Source organism: Sorex fumeus, unplaced genomic scaffold (assembly GCF_029834395.1).
Source record: "Sorex fumeus unplaced genomic scaffold, SorFum_2.1 ptg000024l, whole genome shotgun sequence".
NCBI classification, from domain to species: Eukaryota; Metazoa; Chordata; class Mammalia; order Eulipotyphla; family Soricidae; genus Sorex; species Sorex fumeus.
Window position 1 is genome coordinate 53,658,843 of NW_026606081.1, and position 26,747 is coordinate 53,685,589.

The 26,747-nt window shown below is 49.6% G+C and overlaps 1 protein-coding gene across 1 annotated transcript in view; it reads left to right on the forward strand.

Moving 5' to 3' along the window:
- CSMD1 (CUB and Sushi multiple domains 1) overlaps nucleotides 1-26,747 on the forward strand; it is a 968,167-nt gene that overhangs the window by 717,594 nt on the left and 223,826 nt on the right. The window contains exon 6 of the mRNA XM_056113926.1: nucleotides 11,274-11,386. Within this exon, the coding sequence (XP_055969901.1) occupies nucleotides 11,274-11,386 (113 nt within the window). The remainder of the gene's footprint in view (nucleotides 1-11,273; nucleotides 11,387-26,747) is intronic.

Consider the following 26,747-nt stretch of genomic DNA (forward strand, 5'->3'; position numbering starts at 1 on the left):
CGCTGACTCTGGGTCAGTCCCCAACTGCAGAGTCCCCCAGCGACAACTTTGGCCTTGGCGGTCCCCGAGCACTTTGCATGCCCGGATCAACCCCCACACGTGGGTCTGAGCAGTGCCTCCTCCCCGGACCCCAGCACCAAATGTCCAGTCTGGAGACCTGAAGGAACCTCAGGAGAAGTCCCCGAAAAAATAGCCTCTGTTTCTAGCCACTGGTGTAGCCACCAAATCTCTGTGTCCCCAGGCCCCGTCCTGCCCCCTCACCTCCATATGTCCAGGGCCCAGGGGACCTCCCCATCCACATCCCTAGTCTACACTCCCCATTACCCTCCCTCACTCTACACACCCCAGCCCTTCAGGCTACACTCCTGATCATGCTCTCCCGGTCCAGGAACCGGTACATACTCCTCATCCACTCTGTCCCAGTTCACGCTAGTTCATGTTTCCCTAAGCCACTGCACTGTGTTTTCTTTTTTGTCTTCAACTGCTGGCACCCCGCTGGGTCGCAAAGTTTTCTTTTTAAGTACAAAAGGGGTCCCGTGACCCTCTGTTCATTCTGACACTCTCTTCAGTGTCCCAATCACCCAGCTCTAAACTAAACCCTCACCCAGGTCTGGACAGAAGTCTCACTGGAGATGCTTCATTTTTGCCTTTAAAATATCAGAATGTATCAGGCTGGAGAAGAGGACTGCAGGGAAGGTGCTTGCCTGCATGCAGCAGACCGAGGTTCAAGACCTAGCACCACCTAGGGGCACCCAAATACCACCAGGAGAGAGTCAGAGCACCACCAAGTGTGGCCCCCTAAACAAAATCATTTTTTTGAAGTATCTATCTGCTCTAGCGAGTGAAGAGCCGAGCCAGTGTATTGATGACTACTGACGGCAGGTTCTTCAGGTGTTCAGGTCTGACCTTGTCTGGGCCGGGTGCTGTTTGTTTCTTTACCGACGAAATGGCGTGTCGGATTTCGGAAGGGAGAACGTTGGGAACGACATATCCATCCTGTGGAATTTGGTATGTCGGCAAGTGGACATGGCTATCGAAGAGATTTGAGTAGAAGTCATGGATAATCTTCTCCATTGCCGTTCTGGAGGATGTGATGGATCCATCAGGACGTCGGAGGGCAGTCATCTTGGTCTTATAGTTGGCGAAGGACAGGCGGGCGTTATGAATACTTTTCCCGGCTTCTGCCGCATCTACCAGTACTTCTGCTCTTCTCTCTTTGAGGTCTTCCTTGATCGCATCTCTGCACTGCTTTGCGAGCTCAGACGTTAGCTTGTGGTTGCCTGAGGCATGCACAAAACCACGCTGGCAAATTAGCTCAAGAGTTTTCGAAGATAGGCGATTTTTTGTGGCTATCTCTCTCTTGGCATTCCTCGCACATTCATGGAGGTGCTGAACCAGTCGATCGTATTCCTCATCAATGTTGTCAACAATGGCATCTTCCCATGTTGCCGCAATAGTACCAAAGAGTTCCCAGTTGGTGGTCATTCTAGGAGTTCTCTTTTTGAACTTTGCAGCCCTTTCTCCCCGCTCTGTGAAGTAGAATTTTGCACGAAGGAGACGGTGGTCCGATCCCGTTCGAAATTTTGGGACAACAGCGACATCAGTCAGGCAAAACCGTCGATTGAATATGATGTGGTCTATTTCGTTGTGGAATCGTCCACCGGGAGACTCACACTGGCTCGGCTCTTCACTCGCTACCTGTCTGAATGCAAGGTTCCATCCCAATGGAAAACCAGCAGGACTGTACTACTGTTCAAGAAGGGAGACATCCATGACATTGGCAACTATCGCCCGATCTGCCTATTGTCTGTCATCTACAAGTTGTTCACTCGAGTCATCCTAAATAGGATTGGCAGAACACTAGATGAAGGACAACCATGCGAGCAAGCAGGGTTCCGCAAAGGATTCAGCACCATCGACCATATCCACACGATAACCAAGCTCATTGAGGTTTCTCGGGAGTTCAAGATGCCGCTCATTGATTTAAAGAAGGCCTTTGATTCTGTTGAGACGGAAGCAGTCATTGAAGCCCTAGCCAATCAGGGCATTCAAGCCCAATACATCAGGATCCTCCGTGAGCTGTATTGCGGATTCACTACCAGGATCTCACCATTCTACAAAGAAGTGATCGTTGATGTCAAGAGAGGGGTGCGGCAGGGTGATACCATTTCACCGAAACTCTTCAGTGCCACCCTCGAGAATATCATGCGACGACTGGAATGGGAAGGAATGGGAGTGAAGATAGATGGTCGGCAACTACACCACCTCCGCTTTGCTGATGACATTGTCTTAATAACACCAAACATCAGCCAAGCGGCACAAATGCTGGCTGACTTTGACCGTGAGTGTGGAAAGGTAGGACTACAGCTGAATCTTACAAAGACAATGTTTATGAGAACAGCCTTGTTCCTGACGCCCCGTTCGCTCTCAATGGAACGACCATCTCTGAATGCAACAGCTATGTGTACCTAGGTCGAGAGGTCAACATGACAAATGACCTGGCACCTGAGCTGCGCAGGAGGAAGAGAGCGGCTTGGAACGCCTTCAAGAACGTCGAAGAAATAGCTAAGAGGACGAAGAACCTCCGGCTCTGGGCACATCTCTTTGATTCCACTGTTCTTCCTGCACTAACATATGCCTCAGAGACCTGGGCCCTACGCAAACAAGATGAGAACGCTATTCAGGTCTCCCAAAGAAGAATAGAAAGAGCTATGCTTGGAATATCATGTTTCACTCAAATGAGAGAACGAATCCGGAGTTCTGACATCCGTCGATGATCAAGGATCAGGGACACTGTCTCATTTGCCAAAGTGTCGAAAATCAGATGGACTGGTCACGTAATGAGATTTAAAGACGACCGTTGGACTAGAGCTGTTACTGATTGGATTCCACGGGATGCCAAAAGACCGCGTGGCCGCCCACCTACCAGATGGTCAGACTTCGTCAAGATCATGAACGATCAGTTTGAGGCCCTTCATGTTCCCGGAGCGAACAGATGCCATTGGACTACACTAGCATGCGACAGGGACAAATGGAGACGTTACTGGCGCCCGCTCGAGCAAATCGATGACTAACGGGAAGTTAAGTGATTAAGTTAAGTGATCTATCTGCTCCAGCAACCCTGTAACCATGCACCTACTCGAGTGGAACCGCCTCTGAAACAGGGCATCTGGGGATGGAGGCAGCAGCTCTGAGGCAGACTGTGAGCAAACACAGTGGTGGGAGGAGAATGATGGACCCTCCCCACGATGATAGAACTCTGTGTGACCATGCAAGGGGACCAGTTGGCTCTGTCCTCCAACCTCACTCACATGCTTGATCTCAGGGCCACTGCCCACTCACTCCCCACAGTCTCTGCGAGATCACCCTGGCCAGGTAGCTCACTCACTGATGCCGTGCACCTCTGTCTGCTTCTTCATAGGCATCTCACTGGGCAGCCCAGAGCACAGAGACCGGCACGAGACAGGCTGCAGACTACCCCTGAGTAGGGACCACAAAAGCCTGTCCGGGCTTCTTGGCAGAACCACACAGTCCAGTTCACAAAAATTGGCAATTGCCTAATTTTTAAAGTTTGTCTCCGGTGACAACCCTTGTGCTTGGAGCTAAAAACCAGAATCTCTGTTTTGCTTTGCGGCCGTGGGCTGGAGACGCGTGGAGCCAAAGCCGCCTTCCTTCTCATTTCTCAATCCTATACCGGCCTTGAAGAGACACCTATTTGCTGCTTGGCTTGGCTTGAAATTTCCCCTATGAAATACTTACTATGAGCAGTCAAACTGAAGCCAAACATCCTGCCTGTTTTAGGGACAAGTAGAAAATATCTTTCAGGCCTCTTTTCTATATTTATAAGGCCACCGTCATCTCTAAATTATCTAGAGTTACCTAAACACCTTCCAACACCTACAAATCCCGAACTAAACAATGACCAGAGGGAATTCTCCAGGAAATGGTTCTGGGGAAACACAGGGGCAGCTGATTGAATTACATTCTTTGGGATTGATCTGTCTCTAAGAGTGTCGCCCGTGAGATTAAATCAGCTTCATGTCACAGGCTCTGGAACATCCCAGCAGGCATCTCTGTCTGCTGTCACCAAAAATGCCCAGTAACAGGGCAGGTGCTTTCTGAGAAAGTGGCCGAAAAAGGTGCAATTCGGCATCCGCTTTAGTGAATTTAGTATTTGTGAATTTGATAATAGTGGTTTGCGGATGTTCATTACCATTACAATTCAATTTTACCACCAAAAATGGACTTAATGGAATGATTTCTGATGCCGGCTTCGGGATTGTAATTTGGAACCATTACTGTTGTGAGATCCACTTTTACAAGCGAGCCGGCATGTTTGTGATGTGGACTTAAAGGGCATCATTACGGAGCAGATTGTTTGTGGGGCTCTCGGCATTTCATTCTGCCCCGGGACCATTATTTAAGTTGGCTAGTCACCTTGCCCCCTCTGATGTCTCTGAAAGGATAAGACAAGGCAGGTCTGAGAAGGCTGGCCTGCAGGCACAGAGCGAAGAGGGAGCCCCTCTGCACTTGGAACTTTTCATCTGAGCATGGGGCCAAGTGTGGAGGGTTAACCAGGCAGCATCATTTACATCAGATAAACCCTAATCATTTCAGGACTGGCCAGTCACTCAAACAGGGCTTCCATGAAACAGAGAATGTTTCTCACAAATGTGCAAGGGCTATGTGTGGATTTGGGGTCATAGTTGCATATTGGAAAACCGGACTCCAAAATTTACATTGGGGGCTTTGGCAGTGCTCAGGAGCCATTCCTGGCTCTGTGCTCAGGTTGACTCCTGGCTCTGTGCTCAGTACTCACTCTTGGCCCATGCTCAGTGCTCACTCCTGCCTCTGTGCTCAGGGGCCAAGCAGTAGCAGAGATTGAACTCGGCCTCCTGTATCTTGTATATGCACAAGGCCCACACACTCTCTGGCCTAGAAGTTTACACCCTGTTAGTAAGAAAATTAGTTCATCCCGGGATGCAGGGTGGGATGGGGGGGATAGGGGTGTGGGAGGGATGCTGGGATCAGTGGTGGTGGAGAATGGGCACTGGTAGAGGGATGGGTAGTCAATCATTGTATAACTGAAACGCAAGCACAAAAATTTGTAAGTCTACAACTGTACCTCATGGTGTTTCACTAATCATGATCACGATCATCCTGTTGTTCGTCGATTGCCTTGAGCAGGCACCAGTAACATCTCCTTCGCCCTAGCCCTGAGATTTTAAAAAGTGCCATATTCAAGGCTCTTCCAGGGTTAGGAGAATGAGACCCATCATTGTTACTGGTATTTGGCATACTGGGTACACCACGGGGAGTTTGCCAGACTCTGCCGTGTGGACAGGTTACATTCGGTAGCCTGCCAGGTTGTACAAAGTAAGAATGAGATAATAAGATGTCGTGCAGCCTCACGCTTCTGGTAGCTGGATTTTATAGTCTCTGGGTCTTGGCCGTTGATGGGATTACAGGAATCTGGGGGCAGGGTGGGGGTGGTGGGGGGCGGGGGGGCAGTTGATGGGTGTGACCCCTGCCTACTGGAAGATGGAGGATCTGGGTGGAGGATGCTCAGCCCCGATCCGAGCAGGCTTGGAGATCTCAGCCCCGGGACTCGCATGCCTTTGTTCCTCTGCCAGTACCTTCATGCGTGTGGAACGTGGTCTCAGCATGGTTGTGGCTGGTTCTGGAGGTCTTCAGCTTTCACTAATAAAATTTTTTTAAAAAATAAAAAATAAAAGAAAATTAATTCAGATTCACCCATTTTCAAGTAAAGTTTTGGAAAATATAAATTTTCCAAGATTTAAGAATATCCCAGGCAAATCATGTTCTTGTCCTGTGTTAAACCTATCTTGCCATGTGACTATTTGACATTTCTGGACATTAATCTTTGTCTGGAGACGTACAAGGCTTAGCTGAGTCTGTGGAATGCATCCACCTGGCTCTGTCAAACACAGATACATCCTCCCTAATCGTATTATATCCCTTTCCCCTATTTCAAAAGTCACACCGTGGCATAGGTGCCCCCTGAAATATTAACCCTGTCACTTCCTAGAGCCTATTAAAGCTTTATCGCTCAGAGAATTGCTTTTGGGTATATATCGCACATAACTCACTGCTCATTTACATGGCTCATTTAATAGGGCAATTTTCATCAAGTTATGGAGTGAAATCAGTGAATGATAGGAAAAGATTATTTTAAGACATCTAACCTTCTTTTAAAAATGACAACTTAAACAGTCTTTCCCTCTGCTCCTAATTGGTCTTCACCCATTACAGTTTCTCTGTAGCCAGGACAATTGATGACTTGGCTGCTATTTTTAAGAGATGAACACATTTAAAAATCAATAGAAAACTCTGAAGCCTCGGTTTTTTTTTTTCAAAGCCTGAGCGAAGTCCAGTCAGAGAGCCTGGCAGGCCGTTCCCTTCATGTCAGCTCAGATCTGGATGCCCACCCAAACATCTGACCAAAAAAGAACAGTAAGGAATGTGCTTTACCTGAGAACTGGACTTTGAGCCTGTTTTGATTTTTAAGTATTTTATTTATTTTACCTTTAAGTCTTAGAGACACGCAGAGTGACCATCATCTCATCACTCACCGCTCTCTAGCACCATTTCTGTCATACATCCATTTACTGGACGTTTCAGACAAATGAGAGTCTTTTCACAAATGCTCCCTCGGAGGCAAAATGGAATAGAAACTCCCAAAAGTGATGGGAATCAGAGAGGCAGCCCACTGGCAGTCCAGGGGCTGAGGCGCCCACCCTGCAAACCGTGATACGGGCTCCATCCCCAGCACTGCAGTGGTCACCTGAGCCCCTCCAAGAGGGGTCCCAAGCACAGAGCCAGGAGTAGCCCTGACCACAGACGGGGTTTGAGGTGGCAACTTTCACACCTAGGCATGAGTTCCTTTTCATACTCAGGTATGGAGACAGAAACTGGAGCAATAATTAAAAGCTGAAAATAAAGATGTTGAAATAACTTTATTCAGTGTTCTTGATCATTTTATAATCTAAGGAAACTACCAAATTTTTCATACAATCCCTCCCATAATCTGTCATAATGTGGCACTCAGTGTTCAGTTGTTCAATTCTGGAGCAGTGCTGAATCCCAAAACAAATCTATGGAAATCTATGCTAAAAGAATAAAAGTTTGTTTAAAATCGACAGGACTAGACTTGCAATGTCTTAAGGAAAGGGTTTTACTAAAAATAATATCCAAGCGAAAATGGGAACCACAAAGACATGAAAACCAGCGGTGTTTTGCTTATTTTTGGACCAAGTGTCTCGGAGCACTGCCCGTGAGTACTGGGTACAGACATGTGGGTGGGTGAACTCTGCCTCCTTTGCCATAACCGGCCACACCATGAGTGAATGCTCTGGGCAGCCCATGCCACAGTCATTTGCTTTGATTTTTATTATTTTGCCTTTTGTGTCACACCCGGTGAGGCTCAGGGGTTACTCCTAGCGGTGCTCGGGGGACCATATGGGATACCAGGGTGCAAGGCAAATGCCCTCCCCACTGCACTATCACTCCAAAGCCCCGGTCTTTGCTTTGAAGAGTCAGAGCCTGGCACAGGAAGGATTTTTTTCTCCTGCTACCAGCCTCAGACATGAGGCACATGGTGGAAATGGTACACAGGGAACACGGGGACACTGGGGACACAGCCTGAGGAGGCGCTGGGACCCGGATCATGGCAGAGGCTGAGGAACAGACCCACAGTCCCTTTGCAAGTCACCGATGTAGATCCAAATCCATGATTGCATCAAGATCCCCAACGCCAGCTAAGACCTGTGCCAGGTGGCCCGGACGGAGCAAGTGTGCACAGGTGCAGGAGGTGGGGCAGCTGCCGTGGGGTCTCTGGGCAGTGCCCTTCAGTGCCCAGCCTGGGCACGCTCTGCGGAGAAGTGCTGGCTGCCTGCCTGGCCGCTGGGCTTGGCAGTGAAGCCCCGACTCTGAGTCTGAAACTGAGAGCTCGGCGCGTGCTGCCTCTTTCCCGGCTGTGCTCCCACCAGGCGCCTCGGCTGAGTCCTACGTGTCTGTAAGCTGCTGGCCTCTGCCAGGGGCTCCTCTCCCACCTGAAGCCACCCACATGGGGAGCCACATCCGCTCATGCCTGTCAGGAGGAATAGGCTGGAGCTGCGTGGTTGGTCCTGGTCGTCAGGGACTCTCGGAGCCTGGGGAAGAAGCTCCAGACTTCACTCTGGAGCTGGGGCCAATGCAGGTCCAGTTGCTTCATCCAGAGTGGAAGTTAGTGACTGACCCTGTCATCAACCCTAGTCCAGGAAGCCCGGCTACGCCTGCTCTCAGCAAGGGCTGCTCCTTCGTCCCTTTGCAGGCCGGGCTGACCCACCCCGTGCCCAGACACTCAGGGCTGACCCAGCGGTTCACTGCCCCTGCTGTCCTTGTGCTCCATCTCCAGCCATGTCCTCTCTTGCCTCCGACTCTAGTGCTCATGGTGGGAGGCACCTGTCTCAAACCAAACCACAGAGACGTGGCCTGAGCTGGGCAGTTGGAAGGGCCGCATCGGAGGGACCTTCCTATGCAACCTCGGACTGCAGCCCTGTCTGTCCTCACCATCTTCCACAATGGTTACTGGGCTTGGGGGTCACTGCTGGCCATCATCTGCCAACGTGAGAGTTCAATGCTCACTGGACACCCGTATGTTGGGGTCACCCAGGCAGCCCCTGGCCTTGTTAGGGGTCATTTCCAATGGGGATCAAACGTGAAGGTGATTTGTGCTTGTTGGCTTCCAGTCATTTCTGCTTTTCCAGGCTCTCCATCGGTGCTTCCGGTGAAGAGACTGAATACTTTGGTTTCTGTGACTTTGTGGAACTCATGTCGTACTCCTAAACAGGGTCCCGTGAGCACTGGGGTAAACTGTGTATTTTGGATTTGGGGCAGTTACATGTTACCCAGGTCATCTGGGCCCTATTCAGGCCCTTGTTTCTTTATGGATCCTCTTGGTGGACACGTCCAGTGGTGAAAGTGGACTGTCAGGATCCTCTGTCACTACTGTGTCACTTTGCTTTACGTTCATCATTGCTATGAGGACTTTGCTACCTTGCCTTCCATCCAGTTAACAGTCACTAACTTAGTGGGACCACACTGGCATGTTGATTACTTCCCCGGAACTCAGCGCTGTCCTACTGATGGGTGACAGTGCGGTTTCCAGCACTCAGCAGCCCACCCCTTCCCGGGTGAGCGCTGCCCTTGCTCTGAGCCTGACTTGCCATCAGAGTTCAAGTATGTCTCGTGCAAGCAGCGAGCCTGGGCTTTGCTCTGGATGGCGACCAGCCTGCACCTTTCGATAAGGGAGTTCAAACCACTGACATTTAGAGAGATTATTGGCGGGAGTAAATCCAGCACCGTGTTTCCATGAGGATTTGGGGTGGTTCGCAGCTCGCCGTCATTTCTTTAGCTTTTGTCTATTTCTCACTCTTGCGTTTTGACACTCGAATTTAAAGGGATGATCAGCCTCTGTTTGCCTCTTCTTGGTCTTTTATATGGTTTTGTTTCAACGTGATCACATTGCTCCCTATGGCAGCCCCAAGCTCATGTCCCCTTTCAAGTCCCCAACAGGATGTTTTTGTTCCTTTCCTGGGTGGCCTTTTCTCCTCTCCATCTCTTTTCCCTCTTAAGACTTTCACATGTTATTCTGCTTCCATCTAGAGTTTCCCTTCTTTTCCCAGGAGCCTGAGGTGCATGACCATCTAATCAGCTTTCTGCTCAGTAAGTTTGAAAATGGCCTTTTAGACGCAAATACTGAGGACAGCACCTAAATGCCCACAGGTCTATTCTATCCTGTCCCCAAAGAGTCACTGGTACACTGCTGAGTGGTTGAAAGCGGGGAAAGGACACCATAAAAGGGAGTGTTTGTGCAAAAAGAAGGGTGGGGGGAATCCAACCCTCCATGTCCATTGGCCTGTGTGCGCCATTGACCACGGGACCCAAGGTAGGCCACAAACAGGAGTGGCGCGGGACCCCTCACCTCTCCTTGGGGGCTCCCAGGCCTTCGCAGATACCTTTCTCCTGCCAGCATTCAATATCGTGACTGAAGGCAGCTGACACCGAGCTCTTAGCCCAATGCCGTGCTTCTGAGAGCAAGAACGTGCAGAGAATCCACGTTTAAACAGCCCTAGGTTGGGGGGTGGACACATAGTGCAAGCATGGAGGCACTTGTGTTGCATGCAGCCGATCCATTTGGGCCCCCAGCTCCCAAGCTCCACCTGGAGAGATCCCTGAGAGTAGGGGCAGGAGTGAGCCCTGAGCACTGCTGGGTGTGGCACTTCTCTGGAAGCAATAGCACCACACACCTGGGCACATCCTGGCATCAGTGGACATCCAGGCCACTGCACTGTGCCAGGTAGAGACCACTGAAGGCATCTCAGATAGCACATGTGGCACCATGCAGGAACGGGGCCTGAGAGCAGGTGCTGAGACCCTGGGTGTCTCCAGAGCTGGACCTGCAGCATGGAAGCAGAGACCCGCCCCCCTGGAGAGGGTGCAGACTATGGCTTGGATGCTCTGCTCAGCGGACTGTGTTCCTGAGGGTCCTGCTGGTTCCACACCTCAGCCGAGTCTTTTGAGCGGTTGCCCGCAGGTGGGGCTGCTCCAAGCCTGATGCTCAGGTTAGGGGACAGGAGACCCCACACTGCAGCTACCTGCAGGGCACTGAAATCCTCACCAACATCCATGCTGACTGGCTGCATGGTGGCAGCTGGCCGTGTCCACATGGAGTGTGGCTGCTTGGGGCTGTGCCACTGTGGCCTCCCTGCCTCATCTCCCCAGCCTCTCTGTTGCCCTGGCCAGGCTCAGAGGGACCCTCCCAGGGTTTGGGGGCAAGGAGGGACACTGCGGTCCCATCTGGCTGCCCCTGGCTGGTCCAGTCCTCACTGTAGGCTGATCCAATGTCCAGGAACAAGGGACAGGCTCAAGCATGCTGTTTTGGCTGCCTGCAGTCCATTGTGTCTAAGTTCTTGGGAAGCAGTGGACAGAGAGACTGTCCCCAGCTATCCCATCAGTGGACAGAGAGACTCTCCTCCACTGGCCCATCAGTGGATAAAGAGACTCTTCCCCACTGACCCATCAGTGGACGGAGAGACTCTCCCCTGTTGACCAATCAATGGACGGAGACTGCCCCCTGCTTCCCTGTCAGTGATGAGGACCCTCGAGGTGGGCTGGGGGTTTTGTGGGGCCCTGGGTCTGCGTCTGGGATTGGGGACACTCAGCCCCGCACCCCCGCTCTGGTTTCAGGGCTTCTCTCTTCTCTGTTCCAGGCTCACAGGCATGAACCTCCCGTCCCCCGTCATCAGCAGCAAGAACTGGCTGCGCCTCCACTTCACGACCGACAGCAACCACCGGCGCAAGGGCTTCAGCGCGCAGTTCCAAGGTGAGGAGAGAGGCAGGGAGAGGCAGCCTGATGCACCGAGGAGAGTCAGGGCCTGCTCAGGACAAGGGTGACGCCTGCACTGGGAAAGTGGTTCAGAGAAGCTGCCGTGCCCTCAGGAGCGGAACCACCGCCAGCCTCGCGGCCTGTTTTCTAGGCCTTTTATAAAGAGCTTGGGGGTAGGGGTGACTGCAGAGAAGGCTCACCTGGGGGCTCAGGGGTCACTGCTGGCCATGGACACAGGGATCACTGCTTGGCCATGCACTGAGGAGTCATTGCTGGCCATGCACTCAGGAGTCAATGCTGGCCATGCACTCAGGGGTCACTCCTGACTTCGCTCAGGGGTCACAGCTGGCCGTGCACTCAAGGGTCACTCCTGATTGTGTGCTCAGGGGTCACTGCTGGCTGTACACTCAGGGGTCACTGCTGGCTGTGTACTCAGAGGTCACTGCTGGTCGTGCACTCAGGGGTCACTGCTGGCTGTGTATTCAGGAGTCCCTGCTGGCCGTGCACTCAGGAGTCAATGCTGGCCATGCACTCAGGGGTCACTGCTGGCTGTGTACTCAGAGGTCACTGCTGGTCGTGCACTCAGGGGTCACTGCTGGCTGTATATTCAGGAGTCACTGCTGGCCATGCACTCAGGAGTCAACGCTGGCCATGCACTCAGGGGTCACTGCTAGCTGTGTACTCAGAGGTCACTGCTGGCCGTGCACTCAGGGGTCACTGCTGGCTGTGTATTCAGGAGTCACTGCTGGCCGTGCACTCAGGGGTCACTGCTGGAGGAGCTTGGGCACCATCTGCCATGCCAGGGCTTGAGCCCAGTGTGGCTGTGTGGAAGGCAGGTGCCCTGCCCGCTGTCCCGTAGCCCCATTTTAATGCACAAGTGTTCGTGGGCATGAGAGCTGGCGAGAGCACACCTGGCCATGGCAGGTGCCCATTGCAATTGGTTGTTTCCACTGTCCACTCCCTGAGAGAAGCAGTGAGCGTGGGGCTGTGTGGCTGTGGAAGAGTATTGCCTCCGTCTTAAAGGGCCCCGAGCACCAGAGCCGGGGTCTCTGCCTAGCGACCCTCAGGCCCGAATCTCAGCAGAGATGCTGCATTGTGAGCGGCCGTGGCCACGTGTGTGCCTGACGCGGTCCTCTCTGCTCTGGGGGGCTTAACCTTGGGTCCAGATGTGGCCACTGCCTCCCTTCTGAGGACAACAGCCGTTCTGTATCTCAGTGACAACTGGGTGATAGTGGAGGACATCTAGACCCGAGAATGTGGGGGGCGGAGCCAGGCTAGTGAGATGGGGACGTGGTGGCCACCTGGGGACGCCGCAGCGAGAACAATACTCCCTGCATAGGCGCTGGGGTCTCTAAGCTGACTGACACCTCCCAGGCCCAAGGGGTCAGAAACTTGTACTGGGAGGCACAGGCCCCAGAGCTCTCTGAGCTGCCTACTGGCTTCTGACAGCCCTGTGGGCCTGTTCACAGTGGCAGGACACTGGCTGCGTGGCCCTGCAGCCTTTGATGGGAAGAGAGAGCAGAGCATGGGGTAGAACGGGTGCCTCTATATCGGTTCCGTGTATGTGTACGTGTGCAATCACTGACAGGTAGAGAAGTCTGATGATCTAGATACCAGCCACAGGCTTGTAAGCACACACATGGGTACATACGTGTGCATATATGTGTACACATGTGTAGATGGGATGCCCGGGTCCTGCTCACCTGGAAGTGACTTTATTTTAACTAGGGAGACTGAGGCAACAGGTGGACCCCATTATTATCACAATACAATTGCAAAGAAAAGAAGCATTATAGATGAACATTCTAGAAAGGGGAAACTCCCTCTGTGCTGAGCACTCTGTGTGTGCGAGCGTGTGTGTGCGTGTATGTGTGCATGTGTGTATCTATGTATGTGTGTGCATGTGTGTACGTGTGTGTGTGTGTGTGTGTATCTCTTGGTCTGGGCCTCTAAGTGATAGGACTGGAGGACTGTTTCCTCTACTTCTGTGGATACCTCCATGCCTTGTGCACACATCTAGTCTCATGCTTGAGAGGAAAGTCTATAACATGAGGAGTCTTCTGCTTCCAGGCACAGGCTGCCAGGTCTGGCTCCTCTCAGGTAGACTGAGTCTCAGCTTTCACGAACCCGATGCCCAGGAGCACTTTCTCCTACACTCAGTGCTCTTCCTGGCCAAACCAACAGGAGCCAGCTCAGACACAGACCCTGCCTCACTTGATGCCGCTAGCTTTCTTCTACCACGTCTTTATTCCCCGACAATCACAGTCTTTCCTTTGGCTTCTAGCTTTTCTCGGCGCAATGAGGCTGACCCACCCAGGCCACACAGCCCTCAGCTGCCATCCCTAAGACGCGCACTCTTCTTAAACAGCACATGGATGGGAGGAGCAGCAGGTGCAGGAGAGAAACTCACCCCCTTGGCAATACCTGTGTCTCTATTGGGCTCTTGCAGAATGATAGATTTATGTAGGATTCATTATTTCTTTAAATCAGCTGAAAATTGAGCCCATTCTTTATATGTTGCCTCCATCATTAATTATAATTAAATAAGTGCCTTGTTAGTGCAATCCATCATCTAGACACTTCCAGTGTCTCCAGGGTGAATTTTTAAGGCATATTAATCTTGAAGAACAATGCCTCTTCACTATTAAGCAGCCACGTAGGGGCTACCTCGACTGGTACATATGTTTACCTGGCTATTTATAAAAATACAATTTTCACAGAATGAAATTCCCATTGATTCCTGTAATGGATAAATCATTTTGAAAGCGTTTGTAATAAAGTTCCAGTTTATACAGAGAACACCCCGGCTCATAAATCAAGGAGGAACCTAGCCGTGGATTTCAAGCCCGTGTTGACACAAATAATTAGTTTGCTTTTTAGGTGCAGGTTCTATATACCTATTGATTGTCTTTAAAGGAGAGGTCTCGGCGCTCTCCCTGGCTGCACTGTAAAGAATGGAGGCTCCATCTCCTCAGCTTAATTGAAATGTGAGCGAGACCAGCGCTCCCCTCTGCAGCTCAGCACCGGCTGCGGAAGCTCTTCTCCAAGGGCTCGTCTGCCCCTCCCAGCCAGGCTGTGTCTGTGATTCTCTCCCACAGAAGGAAACTGTCCCATGGGAAAGACTCAAGGCAGAAGGAGGACGGGGCACCGTCAATCTCAACGCCGGCCTGCAGAACTCGGCCGGTCCTGCAGGTGGCACTCCCACCCAGCCTCCTGACCAGGAAACCGACTGCCTCAACGTCCACTGGCAAAACTGATCTCACGACCTTTCTCCATCATTCTTAAATCCCCCACATGCAAAAATGGCGCTTGGATAAAAAAAAAAAATAAGCCTCCTTGCCTCAGAAGCGTGGGCCACTTGCCCCACTCGGATTGTTGAGTTTCTCCCAGAGCCCAGGGGAAGAAAGACACCCTTCGTGTGTCCAGGCTATGGGTCCAGACTGTTCAAAGCCAGAGCCCTTGATGCCTGACGGGTTCTGCACGGCCAAGGAAACTGGGAGTGCCCCTCGTGGAATGTTCTGGAAAGCCAACAAAGTGAGGCAGCAGCATGGCCACAGCTGGTTTCCTGAGCTCCAAGGGTCCCTTCTACTCCAGCAAGCCTTCCACAAGTCACCAACCTGTGCTGGGTGGTCCACGGTCCAGGCTCTGTGAAAACCCCACACCATGTGGAGAATATGGTCCACTCACAGCGGCTCGGGAGCAGGCTCCCCTTTGGTGGACGAGGGTTTGAGGAGCCAGAAGCTCAGTTAGCAGTGGCCCCCGGGGGGAAATTCTGTCAGGACAGAGGATGTTTGTGGGCAATCCCCCAGGAAAAGTCCTCAGCGCCATTTTCAGTCACGCCCGGCAGTGAGGCTCTTCCTAGCCCTGGCACCTGTCTGGAAGACCACAGTTTGCATGGTCACTCGCTAGGGACTGTCCCTCTGGCACCATTTCTGACAAGTCCTGGGTGGTGTCAGCCTGAGGCGGTTCCTAGAGTTTCCCAGATTCCAGCCACTTCCTCCCTCACCCAGTGACCTCGGCTCCATCCCCTGGAAACTGCTCCCATTCCTGCCCTGGAGATGGAGCTAACGGGACATGGGACACGGCTCCAGCTGTATCCATCTACCACCCAAGAGGCACAATGCAGAGAGGTACAGGGCCTGTGGAACCCACCAGGAACTCAGGGGAATTTCTGCTTCTCTGGTACCTTTCTGGAGCTGAGGTTGGCTTGTGAGTCTGTGCCAGTGGTGAGCCAGGAATGAGTGGCATCCAGTGAAACAGCTCCAGCCCTGGGAGGCTGCCATATCTCCAGCCAAAGTTCCTCCAGACTGACCTTCCGGTACAGCCACCTGCACTGGACTTCGGAGCAGTCACCGTGGCATGAGGCAGGTGCTGCTACCCACACTATGTGGTATGGACTGGCTGTTCCTTTGCAGAAACGGAAGCTTTTGGCAGCAGTGGTCCGGCCAGGCCTCCAGCACCCAGTGCTGTCCCATGGCTGAGCCATAAACCATGCACTGGCACCACGGTCTTTGATTCTCACTAGTTTGTGCCATAAGCCAGGCCCGGGTGCCACTGTGTTTAGTTCTCCCTACCTTATGCCTCCAGATCTCTGAGAGGCATTTTGATGACCCCATGTCACATAGACTCAGGCTGTGGAACTCTTGCTCTCCTCGAACCCAGGTCCCCATCCTGCCCATCACTGGCAGGCCTATGGCACACACAGGACCACCATTCGTGGCCTGTGACTTGATGCCAGGTGCCGGCTGCTCCCGGTGAAGCTGAGAATGGGGCAGTCACTGACCTGGGGGGAGAGACGAGTTCAGCCAGGACCCTCATTTGATCATCACCTACAAATCACAGTCAGTCTTAGGGGCCACTTGGTAAAAGCCGGGTGAGGACACAACAGGGGCAGCATCTCGCCTGGTTCTCTGAGTTCAGAACAGAGCAAGACAACAAGGACAAGGAGGTCTTGTCCACATGCACGGGTGACACCAGGGGGCCTGAGGCCCTCCTGCCCACAACCCCCCCGGGAGCTCTGTCTCTTGGTCCCCATCTGGCTGTGACACCAGGAGGAGAACCTGGGCAGACTGACCTTTGGCGAGGAGAAGTGGGAAGGACAGCAGTTCCACTCAGCATGGGCCTGGAATGTTCTGTGCTGGTGAGCTGTGCTTGTCTCATCCCTTTTCAGGCAATTCCAGACATGGAAACCAACATTTCAAAGCTGGGATTTATTAATCAAAGCTATTTATTTTACCTCGTTCTCAGACTCCAGGGGATGTTCCCTGGCTCGCCCATAAGCATCTGTTGGGAAGCTGTCCTTGTCACCTGCACACACTGACCTAAATATGTCCTAACAGCATTCTCTAAAATCCAGTGCCACGTGGTGACTGCAGAGTAACAGCCGTTTATGCAGTTCCATTCTGTCACTTATTCGTGTACATGCAGTGGTACTAGCCACAGATTTGTCCTGCACAGACTAGTGCAGTCATGGGGAATGGGACTGAGACAGCGGAATACACACTTCCTTTAGCGAAGGCCTCCAGCCCACTGCAGAGGCGTGATTTTTTTTTAGTTTTTTTTTCAGAGGCGTGATTTTTACATCGAGATCGAGGTTTATATTTAATGTGTAATTGTGCATACATGAATGGATTCTGCAATTCTTGTGTTTTATACTTTTCCATGATGTGCATTACTAGCTGTCCTCTAGAGGGATTCCAATTTCAACTATTAATCCTGCCAATTTCCTCATTGAAATACCTGATTAACTTTTTTCCTGATAATTATTTTAATTTTTTTAGATTTAAAATTTTTATTTTTTTTATTTTTTTAAATGATTGAATCACCATGCGATACAGTTACAAAGCTTTCATGATTGAGTTTTAGTCATACAATGATCAAATACCCATCCCCAACCACCAGTATGCATTTTCCTGATTAACTTTTAATTTTTTTTTTTTTTTTTTTTTTTTTTTTTTGCTTTTTGGGTCATACCCAGCGATGCACAGGGGTTACTCCTGGCTCATGCACTCAGGAATTATTCCTGGCTGTTCTCGGGGGACCATATGGGATGCTGGGAATCAAACCTGGATTGACTGCGTGCAAGGCAAACGCCCTACCCGCTGTGCTATCACTCCAGCCCCCTGATTAACTTTTAATCCCTGTCTTCCTCTTTATTTTTATACCAAGTATAATTTATACCAACATTGTGAGTGCAGGCAGGAGATTAACTTGTGTAGCTGTTTGCAATGCCATGCCCGGCAATGATAACACATATTTTAGGGAAGCAGCAATCACGGGGGCAGGCCTGCCTGGACTGGGAGGCCAACACCGGAGCCATCCGCAGACCGTCTGCATCCGTGATTTAATCAGGAGCTCACAGCACAGCATGGTCTGACTTGGCATTGAAAATTCAATCACAGCCAGCCTGTTCATCCCATCCGGGGCCACAGCAGCCTTCCAGGGTGTCCTGGTCAGAGCTGCGTCACTGTTTTGGGGGTAACAGTGATTTCTGGGTGAAGTTGCAGGGCTCGAACCCAGTCTGTGAGTCTATGGTGGGAGAGAGCAGAGGGAGGCCAACATCCGAGGGCCGCTCAAGCCTGGCCCATGGACAGACCCACGGGCAAACCAAGGGAGCAGAGTTGGGACTGGAAGGTGGGTGTGGACCCTCAAAGTCAAGTAGAGCCCAGCTTTACGGCCACCCAGGGGTGGTGTCATCATGCGTCTTGGGGGAGTCGAGTCAGCTCAGAGCCCCCCCTTCTCATCAGCCCCTCCCACCCTCCCCCTGCTCACAGCCCTTCCCTCCCCATCAGACCCTTCCTCCCCCTGCTCACATCCCTCCCCTCCCCCACCAGTCCCTCCTTTCCTCCCCCTGCTCACAGCCCCCCTCCCCAATCAGATCCTCCTTCCCCCTCCACCTGCTCACAGTCCCTCCCCTCCCCATCAGATCCTCCTGCCCTCCCCCAGCTTAATGCCTCCCCTGCCCCTACACATGACCCCCAGCCCACTCCCTGCTTGCACCCAAAATGCTCATCTCCCAAAGTCATTTATTCTTAATGAGTGTCTTCACTGTTACCTGTCAAAGCGTCTGGCTATTGGCCATGCACCCACCCCTGAGGCCTGGAACATGTGTGAGAAAGCAGAGGAGAAATGCACCCATCTTCCAAGGCACTAGGAAAATGACTATGAATGAGAATAAATGTTCAAAAATGAGCTGAATAATCATATTATAAAGTACATTTCCTTTCTTGGAAATGTTCGATGTGGGTGCCAGAAACCTAGACTGCCTCTTGTCCTCCACTGGCTGTTCTGCGCCGCTTTAAATCACTGGCTTTCTCTCTAAGCCTGAAAGGCCTTCAGCAGGCCTGTGGGGGGTCTCAGGCTGCTCTAGGGGCCCCATCAGCCTCTCAGGCAGCTGATCAGGATTGCTGACGTCTGGAACTCTCCCACGAAGGGCCAAGAGTGGGCTTCAGTTTGGGTTTATGACGAAAAATCTCCATGAGAGATCAATTCTATGCCTTATTACCACTTATCCTTCAAACTATGGGAGTTTTCCAACTCCTTCCCTGGAAGGAAGCACAGGGTAAGGATTACATAAAAATATAAAAAAAGAAAGCTTTGCTTTGTGTCTCTCCCCAGACTGAGTAAGTCATATGGGAGCCGCGTGGCTCTGTGATAAGACGCTCAGTAGAGTGTGAGGAAGTGAGAGAGTGAGGACAGGTGATGACTCCTGTATGATGATCACCTAGAACACAGTCCCCCACCTAGAGGCGAGGGAACTGTGACAGGAAAGCACCAAGAGTGCCAGGCTGGGACTGTCATCCCCTTTCCTGGGAGAGCCTGCCTTGTGCCCACTGCGGATGTCGGGTGAGTCCGAAGTGTGGACGTGTGAGCCATGGACATGAGGGTTGGACACAGAGTGATCTCTAGATGCAGGACACAAAGTCACAGGGGAAAGAAGTAGCAAATACCCAACAGCAACAGAAACTGAGAACAGTCTTTAATCAGAAATGTATCACTGTGGGAGAAGGGGACGCTGGGACGTGAGGCAGGAGGACGGCATCTTGGAATTTGGGTTTCTTTCTTTCTTTCTTTTTGGCATTGAAACTTGGCCATTGTCAATATCGTAAATCATGGTGCCTAAAATCCATTTAACAAAGAGAGCAAAAAGGAAAGTCCTGGACGTTAAGCAGCTGTGTTACTTACTGGGAACTCTGTGTGCTGAGGGTTTGTCATGGAGTGGGTTGGAGCTGAGGGACCCTAACCTCTCCGTCCTTCTTCCCTCCTGGGCCCCTGACATCCTCCCCTTACCTGCAGGGCCCTGTCGCTTCCTGTGAATCCCAGCCACGCGAGGCATGTCTGCCCTTCCCTGAGAAATCCCACTTGGGATAAGGTTTTCTTAACTGACAAAAGTCCTCACAGCCTGGCAGTGAATATGATCCCTGTTGAAATCATTTAAATTGCTATTTAAAGCTTTTGAAAAAGTACTTATCATGCAGAGCTAAAATAATGTAAAGTTTAAATTCAGTGAAATTAATACCTTTGTTGAATTTTTTTCACCCTGTGGAAAAGGACCATTTTGTAAGTGGTCCTATTTGTTTGCATATTCCTTTGGAATTCATTGGCTTATTCCATAATACCCAGAAGAGTCCAAGAGAATGTTAATTATACCTTTACTGGAGACAAAATAATTTGGGCATTAATTTTCTCCAGGTTTTAGAGCCAATGATTTCTGAAAGATGGAAGCCAGAATTATTCCTGACATTCTTAAAATGACCTAGGCAGTAATCCCAGATATACAATTCTGCATTTCATGTACTAAAATATTTTTGAGGTAACTTTAGCATCACATCCCTTGATCTCAACAGATGAGGAAATCTGTTGACATTGTCTTAAGAAGTGTGGACCCATAATGGAATGGATATTGACGTCATCTTAATAAGTGTGGTCAATAACGTAATGGATGTTGACATTGTTTTGGTAAACGTGAATCAATAACAATATTTACTAACACACGAAGCATCACCCTGGCTACTTCTAGTCTTCCTTCTGCAAATCCTTTAAGGATTCGTAATTTTTTTTGCCTGGGAAGCTCTGTTTTCAGAGTTGTTCCTTGTGAAATGAAGTTATAACTCAATTGATTCTTTGGGGATTGATCTTTCCATCTTATTTCATTAGCCAATTATAATCTGATGAGCTGGAGGCAGGAAGCTGATAGTTTCGCAAGTTCATATCATTTTCTTAGCCACAGGTATTCAGGTAATGAGCAGATAAAGGCCTTGTGCATCTTGACAAGTTAGAGTTTAAATGACGGGTATTAAAAATGACAAAAAAATATAGAATTAAGGCTAATTAAATATTCATTAAAATCTCACTTTTCCGAGCAGTATTAAAGAGCTGATGTTGTCTTCTTTGTTCCTTCAGAAACCATGCCATGTTTTATAGATGAAAGCCCACTCCTAGCAAATTTAAAGGCATCCTCAAAAGACACTAGCTAAAAAAACCACTCTGGAAAAACACAGACAAAAAAATCCTATTTCAAATAACTTCAATGAAAAATATTGCCTTGAAATAAACACAAAATCCCTTTCCTGTTCCACCAGCTGTGCCTTACACTTTATTACATTGAATCCAAGATGAACATGTTTCCATATTTTAGTATCTCCAAAAGGATAATTTACTTGACAGTGCTTGTATCTGTCCTTTCTTGGTGGCATATAAACGAATTCTGCTTCTCATTTCCTGCCTACTGTTTCTCTCAGGTCCCTCAACACAACAGAGTTCTAGAATATTCTTCCAGCTTCTGCCTGCATTTCTCTCGAGGCACAGAGAAGAGAGAGGGAACAAGTCAAATATCAGCATCCTTGACAGTTTAAAGTGCAAATCAGCTAAATCCATAAAAGTGATAGAAACGGGATATCTGAATTAATATTGCACCACATGGCACAACCTCATAAGACTAGAGCATAAACAATCCTAGATCTAACTGTCCCACAAGGGCTTGGTTAGGGGGTTGGTTTTATAGGAAAGGGAGGCTGGAGCAATAGCACAGAGGGTAGGGCATTTGCTTTGCATGTGGCCGACCCAGGTACGATTCCGAGCATCCTATATGGTCCCCTGAGCACCACCAGAGTGATTCCTGAGAGCATGAGCCAGGAGTAACCCCTGTGCATCATTGACTATGACCCCAAAAGAAAATAAATAAAAATAATAAAGGAGAGGGAGATTCTATTTGAGGACAAGTTGGCCTTTTAAGTGTTGAATCGGTATTTCCTAAGCCTCTCAGAACAGCCCAGAGAAAAAGAGTTTTAGAGGATAGGGCTATGATATTGGGAGAGAGAAAGGGGAAGAAAGAAACCATTTCTGGTGAGCCTAGAATGTGTCAGTGCTTTACAGGTATTTCTGCATTGAAAAGTCTCAAGATGTGGGAAGGAGTCCACAGCAGGCAGTGTGGCAGCCATGCTGTGGGGAGGCGGGACGGGCTCCTGGCAGGGGACGAAGGTGGCTTCTCCTTACTTGCACACCCCATCCTCCAGGCAGGCTTCTACAGCACTCACAGATGCCCTCACTGGGTGGCTAAGCAGCCCACAGTGCCCCTGCCCCAGCCTTGATTTATTTATTTATTTGAACTCTTTGTGTCACACCTGGCAATGCTCAGGGTTTACTCCTGGCTTTGCATCAGGAATTGACCCCATACACCCGACTTTTGAGCCCCACGCAAAGACAGAGCTTCCCTGCCCCCACCGCCTCCAGGTGCCGGGGAGCCGGGCTCAGTCAAGATGTGTAAAAGACCAGGCATGAGGGTGGCCAGCTATGGAGCATGGTGATGGGCATTGGAGCAGATAAGACCTGACCTTGCAAAGTGGTCCTGAAGTGAGGCCCTGCCAAAGAGTATCTGGGCAAGTTTGGCAAGAACAGGGGGTCAGCACCAGGTGTCCGGTCTTGAGCCTCACTCGACCTCCTAGTCATGTGAGCCAAAGACACAGAAACTATTGTGTATGCTTAGCAAGTCATCCTAACCAAAGCATCTGGCCTTGATTGGGTTTAGACCCAATCAGAGTAGAAAAGGTCATCAGCCAATAATGCTAAACTTTCTGTGATCGGACCTTCCTGTAAAGCTGAGACCCTCTATAAAATATGTGCGTATTTGGCAATAAAGTGAACAGCCATTGGCTGTTCCTAGAGGGTGTTTCTCTGCACACCTGTCGTCCTTTGCTCCATGTCAGCCGGGACACTTTGCACAACGTGTTCTGGCACTTTGGGGAAAACTGTTCCTCAACAACCGTCTTTGCCCAGAAGCTCGGTGTGTGCTGGCACAGACCCCATGGTGGCAGCAGGGGCTCTATGCCCCCATCACTCCCACAGGCCACGACGCATTTTCCTCCACAGACTCCCACCTGCCTCGTCCCCATCACAGCCCTCAGCACCAGGTGCGAGCCTGCAGTGACTGTCCTCCAATCCTCACTGCAGGTGCCCACAGAGCAGCTGCTGTCCAAGGCCTGGACTCAACTACATCAGATCAGAAATGAAAGAAAAATTTTTATAAATTGAACCAGTGGAGCAGCAAGGGTCAGAAAAAAAAAACTATGAACAACTTTATGCCAACAAATTGGATAACCGAGAGGAAATCAAGAAATTCCTAGCTAGTCACCCACCGAGATGGAAATACAGCAAAAATAGAAAAACTGACCAGCCCAATAGTGTGTAAGGAGATTGAATCAATAACTTTAAAATCTCTCAACAAAAGCCCATTAGCTTCACTGCTAGAGGTTTTTCCTAACCCTGAGGGGGAAATTAGCACCAATAATTGTGAAATTCTTCCAAAAACTGAGCAAGGAAAAATACCTTGAGCCTGCATATTAAGAGATCAACATTATTCTGATAAAGGCAGATAAACACACTAAGAAAATAATTACATGTCAACATCTCTCATGAACCCAGATGCAAATAACCTCAGCCAAATACCAACAAACTGAATTAAACATAAAAGTAAATGTAACATCGTCTAGGATGAAGTGATATTTATTCATTTAAGGCAAGGGCAGCACAATCTACACACATGAATAAACAAACTTCAGTCAAAAAGAAAGGTTAAAACCACAGGGCTTTCTCAATGAATTTAGAAGCATTTGATAAAATACAACATCCATTCATGATACAAACTTTCTAAAAATTAGTTATAGAGGAAATACATCTCAACATGTTAAAAGCTCCCAGCTAACATTACACGTGTGGAAAGCAGAGAGCAGGAAGATAGCAGGTGCCTAATCCCAACCCTTTGATTTGACACAGTAATAGAAGATCTACAGATAGTTATTAGACAAAAGGGAAATGAAAATCTTCCAGAGTGGAAAGGAAGAAGTAAAATTGTCTGCAGATTATGGGATGTTTTCACAGAGACATCCCTATACTCCACCCAAGATTCATTACAACTAATAAACAATTTTAGTGAGATTTGAGCTACAATACATATACAAACCACTTACATTTCTTTACACTCAAACTTAAGAATACAGAAAACAATAAGAGTGATCTCATTGACAAAAGCACTAAAAAAACTAAAATACTAGGTGCTTCTAAAATTAAAACTAAAACTAAACATCTAAAACTAGGTGCTTGAAGACCCATGTGATGAACAGTTCAAATTCTGATGAATAAAATGAAGGTCACGTACAAGTGGGAAGAATTCTTGTGTTCCCGCATTGGGATAGCAAACTGTGTGTGTATACATTCCATTGATGGAAATTCCTATCATAATGTCAGGGGTGTGGCTTCAGAGAAATGGAAGGAAAAATACCCTAGTTCTTACGAAATAATAAGAAAGCCCAAGTAGCTAATGAATTCTGAACCAAAACAAAGCTGAGCATCCTATATCCTGATTTTAGACTAACAGAAGGAACCCAGAGCAGAACCCAGGAAGAGTGAGGCCACATTGCACACCCACCTGTCTCTAACCAAAACACTTCTAGTTCATGATGGGGAAAGAACAGATCTTTGAGAGATGGTCCAGGAGGGCTGGTTGCCACACACAGTAAACAATCACCACCAACGGCCACAAAGACCCACGGAAAATGCACCAAAGACTTAAACGGTCTGAAATCGAGGGGCATAAGCACAGACCAGTGCTTGTTCGGTTTGATGACTCTCTCTGCCCATGGCCCACGGCATCTGCCCGTGCCAGGAACAGCAACCACCATCAGCTTCTGCACCTGATGGTTTCCTGTGTGGCAGAAAAGGGAACTCCAGATCTTCACTCTCATCAGGTCTTACAGGGAGATGGAGAAGGGTCCTGCAACCCAACAGAACAAATAACACATTAACTAACTAAAAATGGCTGCCATGGCTTTGGCCCTCCCTGGCTCCTCCTCCAACCCCTTCTCTGGTCCCTTTCTCTGCCTTTCTACACCCCTCTTAGAGAGGTCCAGGGAGGGAGGGTGGCCAGCACCCCAGGGAGAGGTACCTCCCTGGTACCTGGGCCCAGCACCCCAGGTGGACACAGCTAACTCGTCTTTGGAAAAAGCACAGCACAGTTCCCTGTTTGTTTGGCTGTATGGTCAAAATTCATCTATAAATAATTCATCAGCCACAAGTCTTAGCTCCAAATATGATCTCCACAAGTTTGAAAGACAGAAAAATGTGTATGAGCCCTGCGAATGTTGGGTGGAAAGAATCGATGGCTGGACTGTGAATTCTGGATGTATGCCTGGGATCACAGAGTCTGGGCAGGTACTCTACCCTTGGACTGCCTCCCTGGACCTCGTAGCTACGGACTTGACTTTAAAATATATTTATTAGGACCTGGGGTCTGTCCAGATAGTGCCGGGAACCAAACTCAGGGCTCGAGTCTCTCCCTGTCCTGGGTCTGGATTTCAAAGCACTGAGTTTCTCCAGGGAAAGCTGAATGAAAATCTGTCAGTGCATGGAGAAATGCCTCAGTTAGTCAGCATCTGCCAAGTGTGGAACCCATGTATCCACTTAGAAGTCTTTTCTTTTGTGATTGGAAAATATATTTTAGAGCTGTTTTAGATGCAAAGCAATATTGACCATAAGCTACGAAGAGTTCCTCCTGGTTCGTGCTCTTAAAACAGCACAAAGTGCATACCCACATCCATTTCTGTTTTGTGGAACCTGGAGAACAAAGAGATGACTTCTTTCTTACACACGGCTATGAAATGTCTTTAGGAAATAGCTGTACACGTGCGGGGCTATATCGTCTTCATGAAAGGTCACTGGAGTAATAACTGGCTAAAATATTTAAGGCACTGGCAAGGGAGCCATGGCTGGCATCCGCCGCACTCATTGGTCATTGTTTCTGCATCATCTTGCCTGTCACTTGGTTGTTTCTTGTCCCGACTTGCCCTGACAGCCATGAGTCTCTCGTGGAGTTCATGAAAATGCTTGCTTTGCAAAGATGAACTGCAGGCCAACTTTGGACCTGAAGGTTATGTTTCTGTAGCTTTAAATACCGCCATCCTACTTTTTCTTTTCTCCTCTCACTGCAAAAGATTTCATGCAAATACAGGAATTCTGGATGCTGCCAGAGTCTTTACCTAAATATCAGCCTGCATTTGGAAGCCAGACACCTGAAGAGAAGAGACGAATCAATTTTTCTGGATGCTGCAACAGTGCAAAGAGATTCTGGGAGCATCCAAGGAGCTTAGCAAAAAGATTAGTCCCCAAGAGGGGTTGTGGGGTCTTCAGTGCCTTGGGAGGAAATGTACCTTGCCAGGGACCAGGTTGGGAGAGACACAGTGACAGTGGGCATTGCAGGGACACCGTGTGTAAGAGCCTAGGCAGAGAGTGGTTGACAAGCCATGGCATGGGAAGACTATCTATAACCTCATCAAATTCTAAAAAAATTCCAACTTCTTTGTTGGTAAAATCCTTCTAGACAGTAACTACACTGTCCCTCCCACCCCCCACGAGGAATAGATCTTTGAAGGAAGGTCAAATTAGGAAGATTCAGTTCATGACTAGCTTCCCTTAGAAAACAGACCGCCGCCAGGCTTCCTAGCCAGACAAGTGGGTGTGCAGGGCATCCCTGCCACAGCCTCTCTCCAGAAAGCAAACTGGCCAATGAGTGTGCCTGTGAGGGAAATGGTCACAGAAAATGCTGTGACAGGGATGGATACAGCCAAAACAACGTTCATTCCCATTACTGCCCGGGTGCCTGCAGAGGAAGGTCCCCGCAGGATGCAGAACTGTGCAGATATGGCTCTTGCCTCACCTGAATCCTGCAGATGCCTCTGGGAGGGTTGATTACCTGGTCATCCCAAGTGTCCAGCAGTGGGTGCCCTCAGTACCTGGTCTCAACTCACCTGAGGGAACTCCCAAGTGCCTCTCAGGATCCTCAGTGGGCGCCCCCATATTTAGGGGGATG